This window comes from Pongo pygmaeus, chromosome 16, assembly GCF_028885625.2.
Source record: "Pongo pygmaeus isolate AG05252 chromosome 16, NHGRI_mPonPyg2-v2.0_pri, whole genome shotgun sequence".
Lineage (NCBI taxonomy): Eukaryota > Metazoa > Chordata > Mammalia > Primates > Hominidae > Pongo > Pongo pygmaeus.
In genome coordinates, this window is record NC_072389.2 from 74,803,928 (window position 1) to 74,822,038 (window position 18,111).

An 18,111-nucleotide genomic window follows, 5' to 3' on the forward strand; every position below is an offset into this window, starting at 1 on the left:
TTTATGTTGATTTATGGGACCCTGATATTCCCTTAAAATTTTAATATGGTTTAAAAAAACACATAAGCAGACCCTTTATATTACATATATAAAGTAACAAATGGTGTCACCCCAATGAAATCTCTAAAAAAGATACAGCTAAAAAGTCAAGGTTATAAAAAGGAATATTTACTATGTAAAGAGCCAAGCCATAGATTGAATTAGGTCCAGGTTACTGCACAATGTGTACCTGCCTCCAGGGGTCTATATCCGATAGGAATGAAGTTCCTCCATTTAATATTTCAGTACAGTATAGTTTAATTTTTAAACTTTTGCAGTAAATAGAATGGTTTTAAGGAGACAGCCATTCTTTCCTTTGCCTATTTTTTGCCAATAGCTTTTAATTTTTTCAGGATAATAGAGCATTACCAAAGAGGCTTGTTTCCCATATTGGATTTTGTTAATGTAGTAGATTATCTCAAACTTCATGTAAAGTCATTTTCATTAATAAAATAATTAACAAAATCAAATTAACTTTATGCAACATTTCCCCTTTTACTAAGACAGTCTTACTAATTAGAATGTAATACATTTTCCTGCACTAATCAATATCAATGAGAATTAATGAGTCCATTACTTAAGAAGACAATGAAATAATTTTAGTTAGCACCTCAGGTTTAATTCTCTATGGGGGAATGTTGTCAAGTACAGAACTTGTTCCACCCTCCCACCAATCTTGCAGCTGGTAAATAAAAAGAGAGGAAAGGTTATAAGGCCTCTTCTGTATTCTCTCCTTGTTGTTCATTGATGACTGTAATTTACAGACCCTGAAAGCCACAATACAAACCTACTCATTCTAGATAGCCTTAAGTAATGAATTTATGAGTACTGAATGCAGTGCAAATAATAGATGACCTTTAATTTTTATTCTGTCACTAGAACTCTTTTTCTCCCGTGGCGTTCTGTGATATTCTGGTACACAGAGCATCTTTGCTTATTGTAAACAACAGGTTTGGCTGAGTGAGAAAGTACAACTAAATGTTTAAGAATATTTAGCTTGTGATACCGAAGAGGTTATTGCAACAGGAAATGATTAGACTATGCAAAAGAACTTTTGGGTGCACTCAAGAAACTTATTTTTGCACTAGTTAATAATGGTTGTCTGGATTAGGTGGAATCAGCAGCCCTCACCTTGATCTCCTTGAGTGTTTGGAAGGTTTTCTAGGACAGTCTTTTGAACTCTGTCCTGTTTAGAGCAACAGATTTCATTGTGCACTTTTGGGTGCTCTGAGTAATACAAAAGATAGGTCCCCACATCTTAAGTGAGGGATCCTCGCCTTAGCCCCTCATTCTGTAGCCAGTAGCTGGAGATAAAACTACTTCCTAAGATGGTTTTAAGCATATAGAGGAGAGAACTCTGTCTCTAACAGCCACTCTGCGAGTGGGACACAGCTGTTCTAAGTTGGAACTCCCTGTTGGTGGAAGAGTGCTAGCTGGGAATGGAATTCTGTGTGTGCGTGTACAGGTTGAGTATCCCTTATCTGAAATGCTTGGGACTAGAAGTGTTTCAGATTTTGGAATATTTACATATACATAAATATCCTGGGGATGGGACTCAAGTCTAGACACAAAATTCTTTTCTATTTCATATGCTATACACATAACCCAAGGGCAACTTCTTATAATATTTTTAATAATATATGCGACCCATCATGAGGGAAGATGTGGAATTTTCCACTTGTGGCATCATGTTAGCACTGAAAAAGTTTTGGATTTTGGAGCATTTCAGATTTCGGATTTTTGAACTAAGGATGCTGCATCTCCAGTTGCATGCTATAAGAGTATGAGAGAAGGTGAGTTGGAGTTACGTGGGAGTTATTGCTCAGAACAGAGCAGGAGAAGGGAATCAAAGAGGTGAGACTATTTTATTGAAGCATAGGTATGAGAAATGAGGCTTTTTAGAGGATATAGACCTCATGGGAGATAAATTCAGAGAATCACCATTAAGAGGAAATTGGAACTTGTACATAAAAGCATAGGCCCAAGTGAGGTGAGACCCTGGAGGACCACAAGCTGAATGCTGTTGGCCTTTTTTTTTTTTTCTTTCTTGGCCTTGAATTTTTTTTCTGAAAGGGGATAAAATCAAATATGAGTAAAGAGTCATATAATATGGTTCTGCAGCATATTTTTGTTGTTTTATTTGTTGAATAATGTTTTATTCCTTTTTCTAATTTTAAAATTGAATGAATTGAAACTTTAGGCCTGTCCTACTCTATTAAATTAAATTAGCTTTCCCTTTCCCCAAGCACTCTTCATTTGATTTCCATGACCTCACTTTCTCCTATTTCTGTAGCCATTCTTGCTCAGGCTTCTTGGGAGCTTCTCTTCTTCTGCCTGATTCTTCTTTCTCTTGGTGTTTTTTAAGATTTTGCATAGGGCCTCTTCTCATGCTATATAGTAAATCTGTTGATTAAATGAATGGACTGATAACAGTTTTTGTTGGATGTGAAACATTGATTTAAAGGCTCTTCTTTTTTTCCCAGCTTTATTGAGGTATAACTGGCAAACGTATACAATGTGATGCTTTGATGTACATATATGTTGTGAAATGATTGCCATAATTAAATTAGTTAACACATCCATCACCTCATAGTTACCTTTCTTTGTATGGTGGTGAGAACATTTAAGAGATATTTTAGCACATTTCAGGCATACAATACAGTATTATAAGTTGTAGTCACCATTGCTGTACATCAGACCCCTAGAACTTATTCATCTTATATCTGAAGTTTGTACCCTTTGATCAACATCTCCCCATTTTTCCCACCCCTCAGCCCGACAACCACCATTCTCCTGTTTCTGTGAGTTCAGTTGTTTGGGGTCCGCATATAAGTGAGATCATACAGTATCTTTCTCTCACTTGTCACATGTAGCATAATGCCTTCAAGGTTCGTCTGTGTTGTCACAAATGGCAGGATTTCCTTCTTTGTTATGGCTAATATTCTATTCTATAGGTATGTGTGTGTGTATACAGACACGTGTGCACACACACACACATATATATACACCATATTTTCTTTATCTATACTAGACACTTAGGTTGTTCCCATGCCTTGGCTATTGTGAATAATGCTGCAAAGAACATGGGAATGCAGGTATCTTTTTGAGGTCATTGATTTCATTTCCTTGGGTTGTATACCAGGAAGTGGGATTGCTGGATCATATGGTAGTTCTATTTTTAATTTTTTGAGGAACCTCCATACTGTTTGCTAATGACTATGCCAATTTACATTCCCACCCAAAGTGCTCAAGGGTACCCCTTTCTCCATATCCTCACCAGTACTTCTTATCTCTTCCCTTTTTTATGATAGTCATCCCAACAGGTGTAAAGTGATGATATATCATTATGGTTTTGCTTTGCATTTATTTCCCTGGTGATTAATGATGTTGAGCACCTTTTTATATACCTTTTGGCCACTCATGTATCTTCTTTGAAAAAGTGTCTATTCAGATCATTTGCTTATTTTTTAATCAGATTTTTTTTTTTTTACTATTTGTATAAGTTCCTGATAGATTTTGGATATTAACCTCTTATCAGATATATGTTTGTACATATTCTCTCCTCTTCTATAGGTTGCTTTTCATTTTGTTGATTGTTTCCCTTGCTGTGCAAAAGTTTTTTAGTTTGATGTAGTCCCACTTGTTTGTCTGTGCCCCTTTTGCTTGTACATTTGATGTCAAATCTAAACAATCATTGCTAAGACCAATGTCAAAAGTATTCTTAAATGTTGATCATCCTTTATTGCCTAAAGTGCATATATATGTGTCACATATACCAAAAATAAACAGTTATAGTAACTCCTGGGAATAACTGGTCAGGAGAGGATGGGTCATGGCTTTCAAACAATAAAAAAAAAAAAACTTTCTATTAGATTTGAAGGAGGAATCTTCAGATAGCCTAGTACCTCCAGTAGAGCTCAGAACCTTACCTGGTACATTGCCAAACTGGTTGCCACCATCCCATTTGCTCCCATTCAGATCCTCGTGAATGATGCCAGGAGGTTATTTAACCTCCTCTGTATATCTGTAAAATGGGAATTAAACGATTTGTAAGATTGTTGTGAAGATTATAATTGTTGGTTGGTTAATTTAAATTGAGGATTGTGACTTCTGTCACTTCTCCTAGATGACTCAGTAACCCCCTCTGCTGGTGTTAAGGTCTTAGGGAAATTAATACATTGGCTTTTTAAAAGGTTACATCCCTTGGCATCGTTCATTACTGAGTTCTTTGGACTGGTTTGTCATATGAAGACATAAGGTGACTGATTAAACCATGTCATTTCATTAAATTTGTGTAAATAAAATTGAAATTCTGGGAGGAAATGGGTACTCTTCCAGCTTCTGAAATTCTGGGAGGAAATGGGTACTTTTCCAGCTTCCTCACATTTGGACTTCTAAAGATGGGTCATTGTTATCCAGTTTGGCCAGAATAGATGTCATAGTTAATAATCCCATCTGATGAGAATGAAAAAATAAGTAGCACTCAAGATAGTCTGCTCCACTGAATATAATTTAATCTTGAGTGATTCATAAGTCAATTCAGAATCCTGCAATGTTTCAGGGATGTTGTCCTGAACTTCACATCCCATTTTACTATAGATGCAGAAAAATACTAGTTAAGAGAGAGAGTACATGTTGACATTTTGCCAGATAAAATGGATTTTTTACTGTATTAGAAGTTTACTTCTGAAATCAGTTTTTCTATTAAATTACTCAGAGCATTGTTTGATGCAGAAGTCTATGAGGATGTTCTCATTCTTGATACAACTTTCAGAATTGTCTGTTCCATCCAATGAAGTAATTAAGAGCCTTGGGACAAATATAACCATACTGCTAGAGTCCAGTGTTGCAAGAGTTAAATGATCAACTCAACATACTGACACCCTCCAAGTATACACTATCATCAGTTCACATTTCTTTTTCCCTTTCTTTTTTTTTTTTTAAGAGACAGAGTCTCATTCTGTCACCCAGAGCAAGAGTGGTGTGATCATAGCTTACTTCAGCCTCAAACTCCTGGGCTCAAGCAATCCTCCCACCTTAGCCTCCCAAGTACCTAGGACTACACATGCCACTGCACTTGGCTATTGTATTGTATTTTTTGTAGAGTTAGGGTCTCGCTTTCTTGCCCAGACTGGTCTCAAGCTCCTTGCTTCAAGCGGTCCTCCTGCCTTGGCCTCCCAAACTGCTGAGTGTGACCAGTTGTGCCCGGCCCAGTTCACATTTCTGATCTTTGCTCCTGGTGACACACTAAAGATTTTTTCAAGGATTCTGCAAAGCAGAGATCTGCTTCTATGGCTGCATCTAAGAGAACCTTTCTATTGAATATTCTCGTAAGAATACCATCTCCAATATCATTTGTCTTTTTCACAGTCTGAACCTGAGTCCGGGAAACCTGGATTCTGGTCCCTGCTCTACCAGTAATTAGCTTTTGGCATTGGGCAAACCATTTAACCTTGCAAAGCCCACATATCTTCACCTCTAAAATGGAGATGTAATATAATAATTCCTTCCCTACCAGCTTCAGAAGATTAAGTATCAAATGAGATAATACATGTGAATGCGTTTTGGACATTTAAGCTGTGAAAAGATCAAGATATGAAGATTTCCCTTTAATATTTTTAAATTTGTACTACGTATATTTTTGTTGTTCTTATTCTTGCTGCTGCTATTTTAATATGCTCAGTTTCTTGGTAGATGTAGATGAGCAGTATTCAAAAAGTCATCTTTCTGGGAATTAGCCATCATTAATACTATAAATATTCAAGAGAAATTTCCTCTTTAATAATTTGTCAAATAAAACAGCTTTAACTTTTTAGCCTCTGAAGCCAGTGGCTTTGGAATAATAACCATCATTTATTACTATATTCCACTCCATTGTCTTTTTTAAAATCCTCACAATTACCCTGCAAAGTAATATTATCTCTATTTAACATGTGAAGAAACTGAGGCTCAAAGAGGTGCATCTTGCCAGACTTCTCAAAGCTAGTGGTTGAACAAAAATTCAAATCTGAGGTTTTTAAACTCCAAAGCCTGTGCTTTACCCTGCCCACTCCACCATTCTCTCACTTTTTGTTGTATACATGAGCCCATTGCTTAATTTCCAGAAATTTTATTAGTACTTCTAGCAAGTATGTGAAAGCAAATCTATCATTTTCAAAATCAAATTAATAATGTGTTGTGGAGCGAGACCAGGCAACCTGGGTTCAAGTCTTGTACCTTGGGCAAGTTACTTCCTTGTGTCTCAGTTCCTCATCCATAAAGTAGGAATAGTAATAGCACCTACCCTTGTAATTGTTCAGGGGATTAAATGAGTAAATAGGTGTAAAGCCCTTAGAACATAGTAAGTACATATTAAATGTTAAATAATTTAAAATATATGTATAACCATTTTTTGTAGCCTCTTTCTTGCAATATTATGTGCTGAGCCAGCTTTTGGCTTTTTTTTTTTTTCCTGTTTGCAGAATGGGTATACTAGAATAGTCATTGATTACTGATCAGCTAGTACTAGATTTAGGAAAGGCAGTTTTTGATCAACAATACCTTAGCCGTTTGCTCTCAATCCTCTACTAGAACCTAGACAGGGCAAAAGGTAAGAGCTTTGGCCTGATGCTCACAAGCCATCGTGAACTCACCAATTCTGTCATTTGTTTTTGGTTAATTTAGTAAAAAATAAAATTACAAATGATCTGATACTAAAAATATTTAAGTGTTAATTTTGTGCGGTGAGGGTTTTCAAGGATGAATTGCAATTCAATTTCAAATACAAAAGTGCTTTTATTCTAACCAGTCTTTGTTGGTATATTCTCCCCTACAGAAACCAGTGAAGGTGTATCCTTGCAACTGGGAAACACAAAAGATTTTATTATTTCATTCGACCTCAAGTTCCTGACAAATGGAAGTGTGTCCGTGGTTCTAGAGACCACAGAAAAGAATCAGCTCTTCACTATACATTATGTCTCAAATGCTCAGCTAATTGCTTTTAAAGAAAGAGATATATACTATGGCATTGGGCCCAGAACTTCATGGAGCACAGTTACCAGGGACCTGGTCACTGACCTCAGGAAAGGAGTGGGTCTTTCAAACACAAAAGCTGTCAAGCCAACCAAAATAATGCCCAAAAAGGTGGTTAGGTTGATTGCAAAAGGTAAGGGATTCCTCGACAACATTACCATCTCTACTACAGCCCACATGGCTGCATTTTTTGCTGCTAGTGATTGGCTAGTAAGGAACCAGGATGAGAAAGGTGGCTGGCCAATTATGGTGACCCGTAAGTTAGGGGAAGGGTTCAAGTCTTTAGAGCCAGGATGGTATTCTGCCATGGCCCAAGGGCAAGCCATTTCTACATTAGTCAGGGCCTATCTGTTAACAAAAGACCATATATTCCTCAATTCAGCTTTAAGGGCAACAGCCCCTTATAAGTTTCTATCTGAGCAGCATGGAGTTAAAGCTGTGTTTATGAATAAACATGACTGGTATGAAGAATATCCAACCACACCTAGCTCTTTTGTTTTAAATGGCTTTATGTATGCTTTAATTGGGCTGTATGACTTAAAAGAAACTGCAGGGGAAAAACTCGGAAAAGAAGCAAGGTCCTTGTATGAGCGTGGCATGGAATCTCTTAAAGCCATGCTGCCCTTGTATGACACTGGCTCAGGAACCATCTATGACCTCCGTCACTTCATGCTTGGCATCGCTCCTAACCTGGCTCGCTGGGACTATCATACCACGCACATCAATCAGTTGCAGCTGCTCAGTACCATTGATGAGTCCCCAATCTTAAAAGAATTTGTCAAGAGGTGGAAAAGCTACCTTAAAGGCAGCAGGGCAAAGCACAACTAGAGCTCACAACCAAAATTATACTTCAGCCTCTACTGTACACAGAAACTACAGGCTCTGTCTCAGGAGAGCATAGGCACATTTTAAAAGGTTATGTACTAGGTTTTTGTGGATTCTATCAAAGTGATAAGTGATCCTTAAAACCAGCCTTCTAAAATAATTGCATTCCATGGGTTGGGTATTTAGAAATGTAGGTGGCATTTAGAACACAATGTTTAATCAATGGGCTGAACAAAGATGCTTCACTTTGCTTTGCCCATCACCCTATACAGTTTCGCAGATAGTCTAGTCACTCTATGTGAGAAAGATAATGGTAAGTAGTTGCTACTGGCCAACCGTCTAGCACTTACCTGAAAACTTAGTATGGAGCTCTTTTAAAATGTGATTATTTATATTTATGTTGAAAGAGGACTTTAAAAAAAATAATGTGCTGTAATACAGTAAATATGTACTTGTAGCCTGGATAGCAGACTGTGTTCAACTTTTTAAAAAAGATGTTTCCTTTCTATAGATTAATTTCTTGGGAGCAAATGAGTATTTGTTGCATTTGTTCAATTTGTTGTATATGGTGAATATTTAATTATGGTTTTCTTGAAACGTGTAAATTAAAAACAATCAGTGTTCAGGCTTCACAGTTATATAATGTAAGCACAACTAAAATGAAACTTGTTGACTGCACAAGAAATTACAAAAATGTTTCTGTTTTGAAACTTGATCTACAATCAGTAAAAGTTTGATAATCAGTATATCCCTCCCCAACCCCCATTGTGACAGTTTCTTTTTGTCACTATCTAGAATTTTGTATTTTATTTCAGACTATACCTTGGAGTTTTGTATATTTTGAGAGAGATATTTTTGGGACATTATTTTGGAAACTTATTACAAATCTAAATTTGGAAAGGAGCTAGTAGCTTTAAGGCCACCACCATATTTTGCTTTTTTAGGATTTTTCCCCCTTTAAATAAAAATATTAGATCAAATACTATATACAAGAATCATAGCAAAGTTTTTTTTTCCTACCAAGATCATTCTTGATCATCAGCTTCCCAAACTAGTGAGTCTGTGCATCATTGGGTTTTTTTTTAATTTAATTTTAAATTATTCCAGCTATTAGATAGAAGAGATGTTACTGCACTTATGTGTAATCAGATCTTTATTTAGGTATACATATCCTCCTATACTGCACATAAATAGATTTCAGAGCCCCATACAATGGGCAGTGTCTGCTATAGGGCTTCAGGCATTAAATAAAACCGAGGGTTGTTGATTTTGCTGTGACAGTACACTAAATCAATACTATATCTTATACAGTTTGAAAATATGATACCCTACACTTTCAGGGGACCGAGTCTGACAAACACAATGCATTTATCTGTGACCTATATCAAGTACACATTTAGGAGCCAGGTAGGTTACCTGCTTACACACTATATTTTAATGGAATTCAAACTACCAAGCACTACTTAGAAACTGGAAAACATATATATGTTAGCATCACAGGGGGCAGAAGCAAAGAAGATACAGATCTGCACTGAAGACATTAAACTGGCCATAGAAAAGTAAGCTTGAACTCCCAGTTGATGTGACCACACTTTTCTTAATTTTGCTTACAGTAAAAACACTTTTGAGTTATTAGGCTTACCCCTAGCTTTTGACCTTTGCGTTTCATATATGTTAGATGTCTCAGCAAGAATATCTGGTCTCCCCTAATTTTTATTCCCAGTGCCAATGTTCAAAATAAACTTTCTTCAATCTGGGAACCTTTTTTACTTCCCCATATTTGTTATTATTTAGAATGGTTCATACGTCTGCTTTGTTTGCATACTGGTCTTCAGATTATGAGACTCAATGATAACAGTATGGTTCTGCTTCTGTGACAAATATCGTGCCTTAACAATGTGGCTGTCCTTTTCCACTGAAGAGGGAAAGACTTTTTGATCTAGAAATAGCGTTGTGATTTCCTTGCTGTTGGTTTTACACTGCCTTCCACATTGCAACAGCAACTCGATTTGTCTTGTGATCCCAGAATTTTCTAAGAGGATGAGTTGAACCTATAGCAGCATTGTCAGTACAGACCAGTGGTTCTCAAACTTTAAAATGCCTCAGCATCACTTGGGAGCTTATTAAAATGCAGATCCCAGAGTCAGTAAATCTGCCTGTGAAGTATGATAGTCTGCATTTGTAATGAGCATTCAACTGATTCTGATGCAGGTGAGCTGGGGGCATACAGGGAGGAACACTGCCCTGGACTATCCGTTGCATTTTTGCCTCTAAACAACTACAGAATTTTCTAGGGTTTTAAATTATGTGAAATGTTTACTTATTCTGAGCTTGGAGAGAATGGGGAGGGTATTTTTAAATTTTATTGTTTTGTTTCTTTAAATTTTTCTTTGCTTTAAGATTATAGGTATTAGGTTTGTTTTTGTTTTTCCACTTATCTTGAGTTCACTTTGATGTTAAATCTATGTTACTTCAGTTGTAAAACCAGCCAAAAGTTTCTGGATGAAGGTCAAGTTTGACCTTTTAGGAGTTATTGTACATAAAGGCTTCATCCAAGAACCATCCAGCGCACAGAAGCAAATGCAAAAATGACACAAGCACAACTCTCCAGATGTGGCTCCTTCTCCTTTCTCAGTGCAGACTCTCACTGAAAGCTGCTATTTTCATCCTCCTCGTGGTTGCTTTTGTTTCTCTTCCATCGTACATGTGGGTTATATACCATATGTTAAATATGCAATAAAGTGTTTACAGGATGCCCTTCCGAAGGGTAGTCCTTTGTAAAGCTGTACAGACTTTGCAGTTTAAGCACAATGTGCACATGTTAGTTTTATATACAGCAAAACTTGATTTTTTGCAGATGGAAAGGTATTTTGTTTCTATACAAAGTAAATGGATTGTTTGTGCTTAATGTAAAGCCGCTTTATAAAACTGTAAAATAAAGTTTTTTTCTTAAAAAGAATATACCTGGATATTTCTCTTTCTTCTCAAATTATTCTAAGGTTATTTGAGCCCAGCAAGCAGATTTCTGACCATTTCCTGTTCAACCTGTGACCAGAAGTCAGGCAACAAATGTTGTTCATCAAAGGCATACCAAGCCCTGTCAGACAATGTGTGAGAACAGAGTATGCATGGGCTTTAATCCTGAGGAACCTTAGTCTACAAGGGGTAGCACAACGTATACTAAACACTTTAAGAAAAATAAAATGCTAAATTGTGTACTCAGGGAAGGTGTTAGGGAAGAGACAGAGCCTAGGCTGGTGTTCCAGGGGTGGAGTCCAGGTGGAAGAAGAGGAGGGAGTAACCTGAACAAAAACAGGTGTCCATGCCAGGTGAGAGGATGGCCTTTCCCATGCTCATTCAGACTGGGTAACCATTTTTTATTTAGATTTATTTGAGTTTGTCCCTCATATATTTTCTCTACTTGCCTCTCCAGAACAATTAGCATTATTTAATGTTTACTCCCTTCTCAAACAGTAATGATTTAACCTCCCAAACAGATAAAACCAGAGACCGGAGTCTGGCTTCATGTTATGTTTCATTGCACAGTATTTTTTGGATTATAAACATTCTGCACCATTTGTATAATGGAATTACAACTGATCACCAATCAACTTTTTCCAGCTGATGGGTGCACAGATTTTGACAGGCTACTAATCAACATTCTTGGCAGCTTTTCCTTCCCCACCGTCTTCAGTTGGGAAATGGCCATAAGGTTGCAAGAAGTCTTGGGCTGAATGAGCTCTCCAGCTGCTCTTGCTTTGATTTTGCTGCTTGTAGCCAAACTGTTAATATGTTGGCTCTTCTGCCTTAGCGCACTGAGCATCTCATATTCATCTCCCCATTGCCCTTGAGAAGGGGTAGGCCCTCCATACTCCAGAGAACTTACTTGGTAGTCTGATGAGTGCTCCTTCCCTTCATAGCCTCAGGCTCTGGCGGCCGCTGTATGCCATGTGACCCTGCCTTCTCTGGCCATGACTTAGATGAGGGGCGAGTCCCCCTTACTCAAGCTGGCTGGCCAATCAGTCTTTTCCCCAGGAATTCCAAATGGGATGGATTAAAAAACTAAAGCAGAAACACAGTGAAACGCAGAGATGAGAAACAGAATCTTGACAATGCTCCAGGCCCTGGATCCAATGCCCTTCTGAGGCCAGCTGTATTCCTTTCAGGTTCCGCGAGGTACCACTGTATCCTTAGGATAAATTCTTATGTTTGCTGAAGTTGGCTGGATTTAGTTTCTGTTACTTGCAACAAATGAGCCCTAATTAATAACGTATCTCCATTATAGAGGAAAATACAGTGTAAATTCTGCATTTTCCTCCAATCTGGACCCTGGTGTATTAGCTTGCTAGAGCTGCTCTAACAAATACCAGAGACCAGGTGGCTTACACAAGAAATTTATTATTCTCACAATTCTGGAGGCTTCAAGTCCAAGATTAAGATGTTGGTAGCTTTGGTTTCTTCCAAGACCTCTCACCATGTCTTGCAGATGGTGCCTTCTTGCTGTATCCTCAAGGTTGTCTCTCCAACTGTGTTCTCTGTGTCTAGGGTCCACTCATGTGACCTCATTTTACCTTAATTACCTCTTTAAAGGCCTGTCTCTAAATGCAGTCATGTTCTGAGATGCTGGGGAGTTAGGACTTAATGTGTGAGTGGTGAGGGGGACACAATTCAGCCAGTAGCAACCACTCAAAGGGTTGCCATTTAATTTGATGATAATCATTGAAGGACAAAACTTAAATCTCTAGGGAACATTAGTTGGGCAGAAATCTAGACTTGGTACTCAGAATACAGGGCTCCCTGGCTCAGCCATTAGAGCATCAAGAATTTACTCAGGCCAGGTGTGGTGTCTCATGCCTGTAATCCTAGCACTTTGGGAGGCCGAAGTGGGCAGATCACCTGAGGTCAGGAGTTCAAGACCAGCCTGGGCAACACGGTGAAACCCCGTCTCTACTAAAAATACAAAACTTAGCCAGGCATGGTGGTGCGCGCCTATAATCCCAGCTACTCAGGAGGGTGAGCCAGGAGAATCACTTGAACCCGGCAGGGAGAGGTTGCAGTGAGCTGAGATCATGCCACTGCACTCCAGCCTGGGTGACAGAGTGAGACTCTATCTCAATAAAAGAAGAATTTACTCTTTCACTCCATAGACTTCAGTTGCCTCATGGTACAATCCAATAAATAGAGAACTCTGCTCTCAAAATTTGTAATAAACTAACAAAAGGTAGCCACTAAATTTAAGCAGTGGTAAAAACAACAACAACAACTTCTAGGTTTTTATTTTTCTTACCTGTATGCCATTGTATTAGCTCATTTGGAATGCAGAACTCTGGGGTACTGGGGGTTGGGGGCGTGGGGAAGTATAGATACAGAGTATATAAAAGTGCAAGTAGTGGTGAGATTTTGTTTGATGATAATTTTTTAATCCCAAGTCTGCATTATTGTAACTTACAAATAGTCAACAATATATGGATAAAATATTGATTTTTATCATACCAGCTCATTAAGGATGTCAAACTGAAAATGGATGTGAATGTAAGTGTTGTATTGGTGATGAATTTGAATGTTTGCTGCTCAATTTCTGGTGAAAAGAGATACATTTACCATCTGGTAAGAATGATTGATAACTTGCATGTGTGTGCTGCATTTCCTGAATGTTAAGTAGCAGCAACACTGTGTAATTTTGCTAATCCTTTTCTAGGAGGATTTGACAAAATGACAGGACTGCAAAGCAAGCCATCAAAGAGCAGTAGCAAAGAGAACAGCAAAAGGGGCAGAAAAAAAGTCCTGTGAAGGACCAGAAATAGAGCAGTGGACAACGTATTAAATACACAGTCTAGATAAGATGTTCTTAAGCAACACAAAGCTCATTGCATCTAAGCTTAACGTCAGAAGAGCTGGTGTCTCCCTGGGATTTTGCTCTGTTCTGTCAGCACCTAGTGAAATCACTGAGATAAGAATGGCTGCTCCATTTCAGTTCAGAAAATCTAGTAAAGAGAGTTCATCTCTCTGGGGACTAGAAAAGGAAGTAAATCTCTGAAGTGGGGTGAGGAAGAGGTCTTGTTTTTAAGCAAACATATAGCAAGATGCATGATCTTAATTTAATGCCTGTTATTCTGTCATCTTTCCTTTTTAACACCAATGAAGTTAAATCTCTGCAATTCAATTGAATACAGTGGGAGGCCCCAAACAGATTCCCAAACTCTATCAATGGCATGGCAAGGTAGTCTTAGGGAAAGTGTCTGTCTGTCTTCTCAGCTACTGCAGGCAACAGAGAGAGGCACTCTCTCCATCTGGAAATATCCATCAGAAGAAATTACCTAGGCAACTTCTTGTGAGCTTGAATTAGTAGGTTTCAGTGTCTGGGGTACAGGAAACCATGGCCCTGGGTTAGTGTTTCTTGCTAACGAGCATTTAGGAATAGGAAGAGGAAATAGGCACCATTACAGGTGCTCCTCTAACTAACTCTCATTAACTGCTCACCATGACTCTGGAAGCCCGACTCCTGGTAGGTGAGAAAAAGAAACACTGCTGCCTGGTGTTCCATTATCGGAACGCTAAGCATGTGGGAGTTATTTATATCCTACTGCTCAAGGTCATCGCCAAGGTCTGATTTTTCATTCATGCAAAAATTCAAAAAATTGTAACCCCTGGCATAAATGGGTTAAGGAGCTTGCTGAAGCTCGTGCAGTTATTTTCAGTATGTATTTATTGAACACCTTCCTACTGATTGTGCTACCTGCCAAAAGCAAAGATGAGACCTGTCCCTGTCATGAGTCATAACCAGTCAACATAAAGAACAGAGTCCACAGCTGACTAGCCTGGAGTGTTCTTCCCTGGGATAAGCTTTGGATGGCCTTTCCTTTCCAAAATCACCGGCAGAGCAGTGGGGCCAACATGAAGAGCCAGAGTGTCTAAGCTCCCACAGTGGGCCGGGCTCTTGCTAGAAGACGCCACGGGTGTTCTTTCTAATCCTTTTGACAACCTTGGGAGGAAGTATGTGAACTTCACGGATGAAAAAACAAACTCGGAGAAGTTAACAACTTGCCAGAAACCATTTAGTTATTTGATAAACAAGGTCTCAAGCCCAGGTATGTCTGACTCCAAATTCCATGTTCTGACCCATCGTCCCCAGGCGGTAACTACAATCCACTATCTCCTGACTCCACCATCTACACAGTGGGCTCAACCAGGGAGGCAGATCTCAGCCCCAGAGCTCTCCCACATTCGCCAGATAAGAAAATTAGTCTATTTCATCTGTGGACTCTATATCAGATCTGCTGAAATTGGTATTTGCTCCACTAAATGATTAGAAAAGCCCAAAAGCAGAGACAGGAAGTTTTTTCAGCAATTGAGTCTCTTAGCATGTGCCCCCATTTCTTCAACTTCCATTGACGTTATTTTTTGAATAATCCAACATAAAAACCCCTCTAGCCTCTCTCCAGCCCTCTCCTGCTATTTGCTGTCTTCCCTAGTGGACTTTCAAAAATCTGCCTTTATTACAAATTAAAATGTACAGAGCATGTGTTTAATACATGCAAATACGCACACACACACACTCAAGTGAATACACAGATGCACAGCAAACAGTTATCATGCACTGTGCTGGCTGCAAGGGATGCAGTGATGAGTGAGATGAAGTATCTGCCCTCTGTGAGTCCATGAAGTGACAGCTTTGGGAGGTACACAATTTTATTTTTTGCTGTGAAAAATGAAACCGTTTAAAATTTTTCAAATTCCAAATTAGAGTTTGAATTAATGAGTTTCTAAAGAACCTTCCTACGTTACACTTTTCAGGCTCATTTCATGAAAATAATGAAATATTTTATCCTCAGAATGGCCCTAAGAGACTGGCCGAGTGGGCACCTCCTCTCAGTGGCAGAGCAGCGGTGTGAGTGTGTGAGGACTGTCCGGGGTCAACGTCCTGGTGATGGAGCTGGAGTAAAACCCAGGTCTGTAGACTTGCAGTTGGATTCTCTTCATCTTGGTGCCTTCACATCTATGGGAATCTGGAAAAGAGCTTCCCAGTGTGCACTTAGGCAGGGCCATGCCTTGCCTTCTTTGGCCCTAGGCTTGGCATGAATGGAGAGGGGAAATGGGGCCATTCTCTTGTGTTTCTGTTTCTCCTTGGCTGTCAGCACTTCTCTGTCTCATTACATTTGAGCTCTCACCAACAGGAACCCACCCAAAGGCCTGTCTACATGTTGCCTGGTTGTCTTATTTAAAGCTGTATTTTAATTTTTAAAAATACATTTTTTGTGGGGTGTGATGGCTCATGCCTGTAATCCCAGCACTTTGGGAGGCCAAGGCGGGTGGATCACTTGAGGTCAGGGGTTCGAGAACAGCCTGGCCAACATGGCAAAACCCCATCTCTACTAAAAATACAAAAATTAGCCAGGTATGGTGGCGCAGCCTGTAATCCCAGCTGCTCAGGAGGCTGAAGCAGGAGAATTGCTTGAACTTGGGAGGTGGGGCCCCTGCACTCCAGCCTGGGTGACGAAGTGAGACTGTGTCTCAAAAAAAAAAAAAAAAAAGTATAGAAAATCAGATCTGACAATAGAACCAGCACACAGATGCTTCCCAAGTAGCTGGGACTACAGGCATGTGCCATTGTGCCCAGCTAATTTTTGTATTTTCAGTAGAGACGGGGTTTCACCATGTTGGCCAGGCAGGTCTCGAACTCCTGACCTCAAGTGATCCACCCACATCAGCCTCCCAAAGTGCTAAGATTACAGGCATGAGCCACCACACCTGACCAAAAATATTCCATCTTAAGGTGTCAATTACTTCATAAACTTTAAGATAGTTATGTTTTATTCCTGGGGAATACCCCTGAGTGCCTCCCTGCGATTCGCGTTCGAGTAGCTGTGAGAAAAGCCGCTTCTTGTCGGGGGTCGACTTCCCCCTGCTGGCCAGCTGTGGGGTGTGGAGCCAGTGACTTTGCCTCTTCACATCTTGGTGACTCCGTAGCTGTGTGGACACAGGATTGCAGGGGCAGGAGTGGAAGTAGGAAGCCTCCTAAGGAGATGGATGCTGGAGCTGTGGTGAGAGGGAAGGGGGGCCAGGGCTGAGGAGGGGTGGAGAGAGGTGGGTTGACTAGGACACACGGCAGAGCCAGTGCGCTGGCTGTATGGAGTGAGGAGTAATGGGGAATCAAGGACGTCCAGCTGTGGATGGCAGAAGGGCCACTGTCTGAAGTGGGAAGTCTGGACATTCCCAAAGGAGTCTTTGAAAGACTGGGTCTTCTCCTGAGCCTGAGAGCAGTGCTTCTTCCAAGGGCACTGCTTCCATTTTAAGGTATGTGGAGGAAACAGGATTTGGGGTGTGTGTGTGTGTGTGTGTGTGTGTATGACATTTCGGATGCCACTTTGTTTGCCAATGGGATTTCTGCCCCTGCCTCCCTCCCTGTGAGCCTGTGTCCATGTAGCCAGCAGAATCATTGTTTTGGAAAATAACATCAGCTGTTCAAAACTCTCCAATAGCTTCCCAATGCCTGAAAATGGAATTGAAATTCCTCAGCAGGCCTGCAAGGCCCTCAGTGAGCTGTCCCCTGCCCCTACGCTCCCTCATTCTCAGCCTCCTCAATCCACCACTGGGCTCCCTCGGAGGGCTTCATGGACTGCCACGCTCCTCCTGCCTGGAACCCTGGCTCTCGAGTTTTCATGGGGCTGGCTGCTTCTCCTCACTCAGTCATCAGCTCCAATGTCATCTCCTTGGTGTGGCCATCTCTGCCCAGCCAGCCAAGGTGGACACCCAGGTGCTCCTTATCATAATAGCTTGCTCTAAGGACCTGTTCCCATGCAGGTTTACCTGCACACTGCCTCTCTTCCCCCACTGGAATGTGACCTTGAAGACAGGGGCTTGACTCCTTGGTCTCCATCTCATACCCAGCATCTTAGCACAGGCCCTGGCACATCAATAGATATTGGTTGGTTAACTGGATGGATGGGTGGACGGATGCGTGGGGGAATGGATGGATGGATGGATGAAAGATCCCACAGAATGGAGAGGGGGCTGGGGGCTAGAGTTCTCCTCACAACACTTTGACCATGTTCTTTACATTCTCCAGTATCAGCATGGCCTGGGAGCTTGTTGGAATGAAGAATCTCCAGCTCCATCCCAAACCTGCTGAATCAGAATCAACATTTAACACATCACCAGGATCCCAGGTAATTGCTGTGCACAGTGAAGTTTAAGAAGCTCCTCTGGAGCACTGATTCTCAAACTTGCCTGCACACT

General features: G+C 40.1%; 1 protein-coding gene across 2 annotated transcripts in view; it reads left to right on the forward strand.

Annotated features, from left to right (window-relative positions):
* Nucleotides 1-10,831, forward strand: part of GLCE (glucuronic acid epimerase) — a 126,939-nt gene extending 116,108 nt beyond the window's left edge. For both annotated transcript variants that reach the window (XM_054451587.2, XM_063652705.1), the window contains one exon: nt 6,854-10,831. In XM_054451587.2, coding sequence (XP_054307562.1) covers nt 6,854-7,878 — 1,025 coding nt within the window. In that variant the 3' untranslated portion in view covers nt 7,879-10,831. The remainder of the gene's footprint in view (nt 1-6,853) is intronic.
* Nucleotides 10,832-18,111: the final 7,280 nt, after the last annotated feature.